General features: G+C 37.2%; 1 protein-coding gene across 4 annotated transcripts in view; it reads left to right on the forward strand.

Annotated features, from left to right (window-relative positions):
- BLTP3B (bridge-like lipid transfer protein family member 3B) overlaps positions 1-12,233 on the forward strand; it is a 90,501-nt gene that overhangs the window by 20,420 nt on the left and 57,848 nt on the right. For all 4 annotated transcript variants that reach the window (XM_064376822.1, XM_012469260.3, XM_021675571.2 and 1 more), the window contains 2 exons: positions 9,207-9,369; positions 11,097-11,135. In XM_064376822.1, the coding sequence (XP_064232892.1) occupies positions 9,207-9,369; positions 11,097-11,135 (202 nt within the window). The remainder of the gene's footprint in view (positions 1-9,206; positions 9,370-11,096; positions 11,136-12,233) is intronic.

The raw sequence follows: 12,233 nt of genomic DNA on the forward strand, positions 1-12,233 counted from the left end.
CAATCTTGGCTCACTGCAACCTCAGCCTCCCAGGTTCCAGCGCCTGCCTCAGTCTCCTGAGTAACTGAGATTATAGACGAGTGCCACCATGCCCAACTAATTTTTGTATTTTTAGTAGAGACGGTATTTCGCTATGTTGGTCAGGCTGGTCTTGAACTCCTGACCTCAGGTGATCTGCCCACCTTGACCTTTCAAAGTCCTGGGATTACAGGCGTGAGCCCCCGAGCCTGGCCTGATGCAATATTCATATGTATGTACTCATAATACCATTACCATAATTAAGAAAATGAGTATTCACCACTCTCAAAAGTTTCCTCAGGCTTCTTTGTAATCCTCTCTTCACTGCCTTATTCCTGGGCAACCGCTGATCTACTTTATATCACGTTAGGTTAGTTTGCATTATCTAGAATTTTAAATAAATGACATAATATGGTATGCATTTTTTTTTCTGGCTTCTTTCACTCAGCATTAATTGTTTTGCAATTAATTTATTTTGTTGTATGCATACCTTCTTATTGCTGAGTATTCTATTGGGATATGGCACAATTTATCCATTTACCTATTGATAGGTATCTGGGTTGTGTCCATTTTTCAACTATTAGAAATAAAGCTATTATAAACATTCATATATAAATCTTCACAAGGACATAGACTTGTCTCTCTCTCTCTTACATAACTGTATGTACTATACTTTCATATGAAGGACATAAGCTTTTAATTCCTTTAGGTAAATTCCTAGTAGTAGAATGGTTGGGTATATGCAAGGTACATGTATCACTTTTAAAAAAATTCCAAACAGCTTTCCAAAGTGGTTTCAACTTGTTCATTTTACATTCTCACAAATAAGTATAGTAGAGTTCCAGTTGCTCCTATCTTCACCAATACTCAGTATAGTTAGCCTTTTTAATTTAGCTATTTTAGTGGATTAGTAGTGATATCTTACTGTGGTTTTTAATTTGCAGTTTTCTAATAATTAATGTTGGGCATCTTTTCAAGTGCCTATCTGCCATCTGTGTCTTCTTTGGTTCCAGGATCCCTTTAAATATTTTGCCTATTACTATTGAATTGTTTTATTTTCAAATTGTAAGAATTAAAAAAAAATACTGTAGTTACAAGTCTTTTTTTCAAATATATGCTTTGGAAATGTTTTCTTTCAGTCTGTGGTTTACCCTGTAGTTACAGTGTCTTTTGAAGGGCAGAAGTTTTAATTATGATGGACTAATTTATTTATTTTTTCTCTTATGATTTGTGCATTTTTTTGTTGCATTAAAGCTATCAAACTCAAGGACACCAAAATTTTCTTCTATATTTTCTTAATAAGTTTTATAGTCTTAGTTCTTAGATTTAGATCTGTGATCATTTAGAGTTAATTTTTGTTTATGGAGCAAGGTGTAAAGGTCAAGGTTTTTTTGGTCACAGACCCTCCCCCGACCCCCGCATGTGGCTATGACATTGTTCTGGTACCATTTGTTAAAAATATTATTTTCGGCCAGGCGAGGTGGCTCACACCTGTAATCCCAGCACTTTTGGAGGCCAAGGCAGGTAGATCATGAGGTCAGGAGATCAAGACCATCCCGGCTAACTAACACAATGAAACCCCATCTCTATTAAAAATACCAAAAAAAAAAAAAAAAATTAGCCGGGCATGGTGGCATGTGCCTGTAGTCCCAGCTACTCGGGAGCCTGAGGCAGGAGAATCACTTGAACCTGGGAGACAGAGGTTGCAATGAGCTGAGATCCTGCCACTGCACTCCAGCATGGGTGACAGAGCGAGACTCTGTCTCAAAAATAATTATTTTCATTGACTTGTTTTTGCACCTTTGTTAGAAATTAGTTAACCATAAATTTTGCTCTTATTTCTGAACTCTGTATTTTGTCTTATTTATTATTCATTTACATCCAACATTATCAGACTGTCTTAATTACTGTAGCTTTTAGGTAAGTCTTGAAATTGGCAGTATAATGTTTCCAACTTTGTTCATCTTTTTCAGAGTTATTTTGGATATTCTAGGTCTTCTGCATTTTCATAAAAATTTTAGAATCAATATATATGTCATTTCTCTCAAAAAAACCTGCTTGGGTTTTGCTTAGGGTTGCCTTGAATCTATGTCTTTTTAAGAGAATTGATGACATCTTAACAATATTGAGTTTAATCCACAAATATGTTTTATTTCTTCATTTATTTAGATCTTCAATTTCTTGCAACAGCATTTTGTGGTTTTCAATTTCTAGGTCTTGCACACCTTTTAACAAATTTGTGCCTAAAAATTTCTTTTTTTTTTTTTTTTTTTTAAATGTTATCTTACCCTGTCGCCCAGGCTGGAGTGCAAAATAGTAACTGAAGAGAATTTCCTGGGCTCAAGTGATTGCCCTGCCTCAGCCTCCCAAGTAGCTGGGATTACAGGCACCCACCACTGTACCTGGCTAATTTTTTTTTTTTCTGAGACAGAGTTTTGCTCTGTCACCAGGCTGAAGTGCAATGGCCCGATCTCCGCTCACTGCAACCTCCACCTTCTGGGTTCAAGCGATTCCTGTGCCTCAGCCTTCCAAGTAACTTGTGACTACAGTCGTGTGCCACCATGCCCAGCTAATTTTTTGTATTTTAGTAGAGACAGTGTTTCACCATGTTGGCCAGGATGGTCTCAATCTCCTGACCTTGTGATCCGCCCGCCTCAGCCTCCCAAAGTGCTGAGATTACAGGCATGAGCCATAGTGCCAGCCACACCTGGCTAATTTTTGCTGTTTTTAGTAGAGACAGTTTCACCGTGTTGGACAGGCTGGTCTTGACCTCAGGTGATCCACCCACCTCAGCCTCCCAAAGTACTGGGATTACAGGCGTGAGCCACCACACTGGGCTGATCACTATTTTAAAAGAATAAAATAGAACATATCAGACTATTAAAATATTGCTTCATGAAATTTTTGAGTTTTTTTGTTTGTGTACTTACTAAATTGTTACATAAAGTATATTTCTTGCCTTAGATTATGTCAAAAAATTTGAAAATCCCAAAACTAATTAACATTTGTGAGCCTGCAGATAATGAAGTACCTCAGATAATGAATTGTTGTATTAAAAGAGGTACACCTGGAGTGACAGGAGTGTAGTTGATTAAAGAAGAAAATGAGGAAATAGGGAGTTTGTGTAGAAAAGCTTTGATCTGTTTCTTAGTTTTGATTGAAAGGATCTTTATGGTTGCATGATGAGGTCTGTGGGATGTGAAAGGATTTAATTAGTTACAGATAATAACTTAGTGATCCTAGCCAAAGTACTTGGCAGTCTGTCAGATTTCGGAAAGTCTTTCTGAAACATCTTCTCTTGTATGACTTTAAAATGTGGTTTTAAGGTATTTTCTCATTTGAAAGTATTGTTTTAAATAAAATCAAACAGAAGCTGTTAAATTAATTTGCTTGCATAAAGATACTGGTTCTTATAAAAACTCTTCATATGATAATGAGAATTTCATCCTTGTAGGAACACATAGTCTTGAGATACTAGCTAGTGATTTCAGTTACTGGTTCATGTTAAGGATTTGAGTTGGGCCAAGTTGAGGAGAATGGAAAATGATAGAGAAGAATCCTTTCAGTACCTTTCTGTTCTAAAATGTGGCTACGTGTTTCTCAGTCACTCTCCATTATTAATTTATAAGTTTGATCCTAAAGTAGTGTATTTGTTTCAAATTTCTGTAGAAAAAAATATGATTGACTAGCCTAGATGCCATGTCAACCTCTAGATCAATCACTATAACCAAGGAAGTATGTTAAAAAATATCTTAGATGTGCATCTTTCCCCTGTGTATACATCTTTTCCTAGAGAAGAATGAATCACTGTTAACTGGGTAGCCACTCCAGGAGGTATTTATTAATAACAAGCTAAATAATTGAATTATAACTATTAAATATTGAATTACAGTGTTGAAAATACTTATTTTCTGGGTGGCTAAAATTAATCATTTTTCTTAAGGCAGTGGTTCTTAGCCTATTCTGTGTCCGAAAACCCCCTTTGAAAGTCTGATAAAATATTGCGGACTCCTTGAAGCCTATCTGTTACCTGTAGTTTAAGAGTGCCTACTTTTAAAGTTTATTAATTAAACAATTTAACATGCATTGTTAAATTCCCTGTAACTTCTAGTTTTTCATGTTCTACCATGAAATACTGTATAATAGGAATTGTTTTCTTCTTCTTTTTTTCTGAGACAGGGTGTCACTATGTTGCCCAGAGTAGTGTCATACCCTTGGCCTCAAGTTATCTTCCCACCTTGGCCTCCTAGAGTTCTGGGATTAGAGGCCTGAGCCAACCTGCCTGGCCTGTATTTTAGTCTTAATAATAGCTAGCACTTGCTGAGTTATTTCTCTTATTGGGGATCATAACTAGCATTTTACATGTTCTAACTCAGTTAATCCTTAAAACAACTCTGTGAGGCAGATACTATTATTATCTTCAGGTTACAAATGAGGAATCTGAGATATGGGTTAAATAGTAAGCAGTAGGTAGTATTTTACCCCTTGTTGAGATGAGATTTTTTTGTGTGTGTGTGACAGGGTCTTACTCTGTCATCCAGGCTGGAGTGCAGTGGCAGTACCACGGTTCACTGCAGGCTTGACCTCCTGGGCTCAGGTGATCCTCCCACCTCAGCCTCCTGGATAGCTAGGACTACAGGTACATGCCACCATGCCTGGCTAATTTTTGTATTTTTCATACAAATGGGGTTTTGTCATGTTAGGCAGGCTGGTCTTGAATTCTTGGGCTCAAGCAATCCACTTGCCTCAGCCTCCCAAAGTGCTGGGATTACAGGAATGAGCTCCAGTGCCTAGCAAGCTGAGGTTCTTGATTGTCTGTGCATTTATGCTCTGTTCCCTTCACCAAATTATAAATCTTTGATTATGTGGACCTTTTTTTGTTTTGCCCTTTAATGTTTGCTTAGTACAGTGTACATAATTTAGACTCCAAGAATGAGAGTGGTGTATTGATTGTAAAATGTACAGTCTAACTCAAGTCCATTCTTTTCATTTGCTTGGAAGTTGTATTGCTGTTGTTAGCTATTATTTTTGTTTTTTGTTTAGCCTTTGAGACAAAGGCTCTGTTGCCCAGGCTGGGGTGCAGTGGCACAACTATGGATCATTGCAGCCTTGACCTCCCTGGCTCAAGGGATCCTCCCAGCTCAGTCCCCTGAGTAACTGGGACTGCAAGAGTGTTCCACCATGCTTGGCTAATTCTTTTTTAATTTTTTTGTAGGCACAGGGTCTCACTAATATGGTAATTCACTAATATATAGACCAGTCCAGGCTGTTCTCAAACTCTTGGGCTCAAGTGATCCTCCCGCCTTGGCCTCTCAAACTGCTGAGATTACAGGCATGAGCCACTGCTCCTGGCTAAATTACATGTATTTTAATCTTCCTCATTTTTCACTTTTGCTCTTGCCAGGCCAGTCTTCTTGTGTTTCTCTTGAACTGTTGTCTTTATAAAAGTGATATATGCTCCTTATGGAATACTTATACAGAAAAGTGTAAATAAGAAGTAAATCTAGGCTAGCTGTGGTGGTTCACACCTGTAATCCCAGCACTTTGGGAGGCGAGGCAGGAGGATCACTTGAGCCCAGGGGTTTGATATCAGCCTGGACAACGTAGTGAGTCCCTGTCTTTAAAAAATAACTAGCTGGGCATGGTGGCATGTGCCTGTGGTCCCACCCTTTTGGGAAATGGAGGTTGCAGTGAACCAAGATCAAACCACTGCACTCTAGCCTGGGCAATAGGGTAAGACCCTGTCTCAAATAATTTAATTAAATAAACAAATTAGCTGATCGTGATGGTACACGCCCATGGTCCCAGTTTCTTGAAAAGCTGAGGTGGGAGTATCACCTGAGTCCAGGAGGTTGAGGCTGCAGTGAGCCATGATCACACCACTGCACTCCACCCTGGACAACAGAGCGAGACTTTATCTCAAAAACAAAAATGAAAAAATGTAAAATTCCTCCAGCCGTAAGTAGTCACAGGATTTTGTAATGCGTTTTTTACATACTTGACATTATAGCACATAATTTTGTCTTAAATTTTTATCAGATATTATAATATAAGCATTTCTTTATATGATTGACAACATATATTACTCGATATGTATGTATTAATAGAATAGTGTATTGTAATTAGATGGGTGATTCCTCTCGGGACATTTAGATTGTTTTTACTTTTTCTTTCTTGTAAGTATCCTTGAAGTGAACGTTCCTGTACATACCGAATCAAGATGTTGCCTGATTTCTCCACTAATCACCTCCATCCCCATATTCCTCCATGCCCAAGACTAAGGATATATAGTCAAATGTTCCATTTGAGTTTCTCAGATTAGTCTGTTGTCCATCCTTCCTTCCTTCCCTATAAGTATTATAGGTTACAGTATTTCTAATATTTTTTCAGTTCCATTTTATATCATTTTCCCTCCAGTCTTAGAACCTTTATACATTTTATTCCTCTGCTTGGAATACTTTCTCTACCTCCCTTTTTTTCCTTGCCTAGTTAACTTTTTCTCATCCTTCAGATACCAGCTCAAAAGTCCCTGTTTCAGAGAAGCTCTGGATTAGAACTCCTACTGTATTCTCTCTTAGTTGTGCCATTTGATCTGTCTCACCAACTAAACTGAAAACTCCACAAGGGCAGGAACCTTGAGTGTGCTGCTTGCCAGTGTATGTGTCTGCATAATGAATTCTCAATACATACTTACTTAATGTTCCTTCTGGCTCTGATATTCTGCCTCAGGGAAGTGGCAGGGTTTTTGTTTGTTTGTTTGTTTTCTATGGTTAGGAATGGCAGCCTATGAGAAAGCTTCATGGTATTGAATCAAGCATGATCAGAAGCAAGTATAATACAGCCCAGCATCATTTGTCAAATACATGTGTTAAATGAACGTTGTATTTCTCAGTTGACATCCCATAAGAAGGTATGAATCCAAATAGAATCTGGCTCAAGAAATTCTGATTTGGGCCAGAATTTGGTGGCTCACCCCTGGATTCCCAGCTCTTTGGGAGGCCGAGGTGGGTGGATCAGGAGGTCAAGAGATCAAGACCATCCTGTCCAACATGGTGAAACTTCATGTCTACTAAAAATAAAAAAATTAGTTGGGTGTGGTGGTGCGTGCCTATAGTCCTAGCTACTCTGGAGGCTGAGGCAGGAGGTGGAGGTTGCAGTGAGCCGAGATTGCACCACTGCACTCCAGCCTGGCAACAAAGCGAGACTCTGTCTCAAAAAAAAAAAAAAAAGAAATTCTGATTTTCAGTCACTGGAGAAACATGGGTTTATTGATTGGTATTCTTGTTGACAAGTAGGGCATGTAAATAACCCAGTACATATTGTTGCTTTGATATTTAGTTTCCAAAAAAAGTAAAGACTAACTCTTGTTACCCAGTAATTTTTTCAGTTACTTCACTTTTGAAAAAGTATTTGTTGAGCATAATTAGTAATTTTTTTATTTTTTAGGGTTGTTTTAAAGATAAAGTAATGGACCAGGCATGGTGGCTCACGCCTGTAATCCCAGCACTTTGAGAGGCCAAGGTGGGTGGATCACAAGGTCAAGAGATCGAGACCATCCTGGCCAACGTGGTGAAACCCCATCTCTACTAAAAAATACAAAAATTAGCTGGGTGTGGTGGCACATGCCTGTAGTCCCAGCTACTTGGGAGGTTGAGGCAGGAGCATTGCTTGAACCTGGGAGGCGGAGGTTGCAGTGAGCCAAACTTGTGCCACTGCACTCCAGCCTGGTGCCTGGTGACAGAGCGAGACTCTGTATCAAAAAAATAAATAAATAAATAAAGTAATGTATATGAACATATTTTAAAGTAGATGTGTAATTTATTATTATCATTGTTGTGACATTAGGCAAGTAAGTTCAAGTTTCTCCTTATGTTTACTCATTCACAAAATGAGGTAAAATTATTACTGACCCTAATATGTTATCATGGGAACTAAATGAAGTAGTCATGCATGTATACCAAGAGCTTGGAACACACTAAACCCCTGGAAAATGCTCACTGTTATGTTGGTTATTTCCAATCTTTTTTTTTTCCCCCTTTTTTCTGAGACAGTGTCTTGCTGTGTCACCTAGCCTGGAGTGCAGTGGCACAATCTCAGCTCACTGCAACCTCCACCTCCTGGACTGAAGCAATCCTCCCACCTTAGCCTCCCGAGTAACTGGGACTACAGGCATGTGCAAAACGCCAAGCTAATTTTTTGTATTTTTAGTAGAGACAGAGTTTCGCCATGTTGGTCTTGAACTCCTGGCGTCAAGTGATCCGCCCTCCTTGGCCTCCCAAAGTGCTGGGATTATAGGTGTGAGCCACTGTGCCTGGCTGGCTTTATCATTTCTTTGTGTTACAAATTTTCCAGTTATACACTTAACTACTTTAAAATGTACAATAAATTACTCTTGACTGTAGTCACCTTGTGCTGTCGAATACTATATCTGTATTAGTTTGTTTTCATACTGCAATGAAGACATATCTGAGACTAAGACTGAGTAATTTATGAAGAAAGGTTTAATGGAGAGGAAGGGAGGGAGGGACAGAGAGAGACAGAGAGAGAAAAGGAGAGAGAGAGAAAGAGAGAAACTGCCAAACGCTTTTAAATCATCGGATCTCTTGAGAACCCACTCCCTAACTATCATGAGAATGGCATGGGAGAAACTCCCCCATGATCCGATCACCTCCCACCAGGTTCTTCCCCTGACATGTAGGGATTACAGTTGGAGATGAGATTTGGGTGGGGACACAGAACCAAACCATATTAATATCTTCTTTATTCTACCTAATTGTATTTTTGTACCCACTACCCATTCCCACCCCTGCTCCCCGTCACTACCCTTCCCAGCCTCTGGTGACCATCATTTCTGCTCTTGATTTCCATGTGTTCAGTTGTTTTAACTTTTAACTCCCACAAATGACCGAGAGCATGTAAAGTTTCTTTCTCTAACTGGTTTGTTTCACTTAACTGTAATGTCCTCCAGTTCCATCCATGTTGTTGCAAATGACAGGATCTCATTCTTTTTTATGGCTGAATAATACTCCGTTGTGTATATGTACTGCATTTTCTTTATTCATTTGTCTGTTGATAAACATTAAGTTGCATCCATAGCTATTACATTTTTAGTGCTCTGTATATTTGCAAAAATGACTCTGGAGTACAGTAACTGACACAAATAAACGTGAATGTATATTCTCTTTCAGATTTACCAAAAATTTATCTCCTGACAAGATAAATCTAAGTACCCTTAAAGGAGAAGGTGAACTGAAGAATTTGGAGTTGGATGAAGAAGTGCTCCAGAATATGTTGGATTTGCCAACATGGCTTGCTATCAACAAAGTTTTTTGTAATAAAGCGTCCATTAGGGTGAGACTTTGATATCTGTGGCTTGATATTTGTGGAAGGCCTTTTATGTTTTCTTTCTATATTTCAACTCTATCTTTTAAGATACTTAGTTTTAGATAATTCTGTAAAAACATTTTTATTACTATAATTTAGAAAGAAAGATACCTTTTGCATAAATGTGTGTGCCTTTTATTTAAAGGCATATGTTAACTACTTTATAGATCTTAATTTTTGTTTAAGTATGATTTCATAAATATTTTAAAATTATTAATTTGTTAATAAAATAATTGCATCCATTTGGTACATGTTCAAAGATAGTTTTTTCATAAGTTTTATTTTCAGTTGGGACAATATAAACTTGTAGTGAGTCGCTGGGCATGGTAGCTCACACTTGTAATGCCAGCACTTTGGAAGGCCAGGGTGGGCAGATTGCTTGAGGCCAGGAGTTTGGGACTAGCCTGGGTAACATAGTGAGACTGCATCTCTACTAAAAATCAATTAATCAATCAATAAATAAATAGCCCAACATGGTAACACGTGCTCCTGTAGTCCCAGCTACTTGGGAAACTGAATCAGGATGATCAATTGAGTCTGGAAGGGTGAGGCTGCAGTGAGTCATGATTGTGCCACTGCACTCCAGCCTGGGTGACAGAGTGAGACCCTGTCTCAAAAAAATTTTTTAAAAGTGAGTAAAACACTCCTTCAAATGAAGACATGAGAATTAATAAATTTGGAATTTTATCCCTTTTCTTCATTAATTTCTTTTTCATTTTGAGATTTTTAAGGGGTTCTGTTTACTATTAGTATCATTCCTATTATTATAACTTGTTATTCTACTTAATCTTTTTTTTTTTTTTGAGATGGAGTCTTGCTCTGTCACCCAGACTAGAGTACAGTAGTGCCGTCTTAGCTCGTGGCAAACTCTACCTCCCAGATCCACGCCATTCTCCTGCCCCAGCCTCCCGAGTAGCTGGGATTACAGGCACATGCCACCACAACTGGCTCATTTTTGTATTTTTAGTACAGATGGGGTTTCACCCTTTTGGTTAGCCTGGTCTTGAACTCCTGACCCCAGGTGATCCACCCACCTCCGCCTCCCAAAGTGCTGGGATTATAGGCATGAGCCACCATGCCCAGCCGACCTCTACTTATCTTTAATCATATGTCAATTTGTGTCACCTCTTGGTCTTAAAGATGAGGTTTTCTCTGAGTTGTCTGCTTAATCGAAATATTGCATGCTGATTTGTTTCATACATAGAACTGAAATTTGGGTTCCTAAGAAACGATTATAGAAGAAGTTCCTATATCCTTTGATAGTCACTTTTAATTTTTGTTCTATCCTTGGTAAACCTAAATATCTACAAAGAGTTGACACTTTTATTTTAGTAAAAATTTTTTTTATTTCAATGGCTTTAGAGGTACAAGTGGTTTTTGTTTACATGAATGAATTGTATAGTGATGAAACAACAGGAGACTGTCTCAAAAAAAAAAAAGAAAAAAGAACTTAAAATTTCTATTCAAAAGATGACTGAGAAGATACAGCTAGTAATAATTTCTTATATAAAATGGGTACATATGATTTCAAAAGTGTGAGTGAGTTGCTCAGTTTATTTTGTAATTTAATCAAAGTGATTATTTATATAATTTGGTGTGTCTGTCACTATATTAATATAACACCTGTGTTGATTACTGTTTATATTACTTTCTTCTTAATGATTCATCTTAAATTAAAATGTTTTCATTTGTAGATCCCATGGACAAAACTGAAAACACATCCCATCTGTTTGGTGAGTTCTGAAACCACTTCAGAAGTAAACATTTATATATATACATTATTTAGCTACTCTGTTCATAGTAATCCTCTGTTTCATGGAAATATTGTCTGGATTTTTCACCATTTCATTAAAAGCTTTCATTTTATTTTGATAGGACTCAGGTTTCTTATCCTTTAAATGAGAAGTTTTAACCTTAAAATAGGAGCATCTTTAAAGTTTTTCAGGCCTAGAATACTGTCTTCTAAATTGGTATAGTATTTTATTGCATCATTTGACTCTTTGGTGATGTACTATGGGATTATTCTTTCAATAACATTTGATCCAGATTGTCTTTGTTTCTCCTTTTACTGATCTAGTAAATTATGAAATATATTCTTTAATATACTTTGCTTTTTAAGGAAAGTTGAAGAAAATTGATCATTTGGTACTTCATTCATTTCAAAAATATAATTATCAAGAATATGAATAAAACAAGACAGTTTCAGATAATAGTAAATGCTATATATGAAATAGTGAATGAAGAATGACTGGAGTTGTGTTAGTGATGACTATTAAGGACATTAGATCTTTCTTCAAGGAAAAAAGTATTACCCTGAGAAAGAACCTTTTCCATGATTTGAGTGTTTCTTTTCTTTTTTTTTTTTTTTTTTTTTACATTTCCTGCTTATTTTGTATTTCCCATAGTTTTGTGTCTCATATCTCAGCTCTTAGATTGGGATAAGCTTTTTGGGGAAGTTCAATCCTATTTATTAATATATAATCTTATCAATGGATAATACATCTGGGATTAGAGATTCCGTTTTCATGAAATCTGATGATTTCAGTAGTTAATGGCTATATCTTAATTTCACCCCCCCCCATACCATACACCTGTAATACACAGCTTTTCCACCAGATAATGAATGCCTTGAGAACTGATTGAGTGCTTTGTGTTCTTTTTTGGCATTTGTCTTTGTAGACCTGTAGAGAGACACTTAAAATGACTCTGCTCACTTACTGTTTACTTTCCTCCTAAAGAAAAATGAAAGAGAAGAAATAATCTTAAATAATACTTTAATAATATACATAAAATAACATATCTAATTGTTTACATTTTAACATTTTTATTAG

Source organism: Aotus nancymaae, unplaced genomic scaffold (genome assembly GCF_030222135.1).
Source record: "Aotus nancymaae isolate 86718 unplaced genomic scaffold, 86718_ANA_hifiasm-v0.15.2.pri h1tg000016l, whole genome shotgun sequence".
Taxonomy (NCBI): domain Eukaryota; kingdom Metazoa; phylum Chordata; class Mammalia; order Primates; family Aotidae; genus Aotus; species Aotus nancymaae.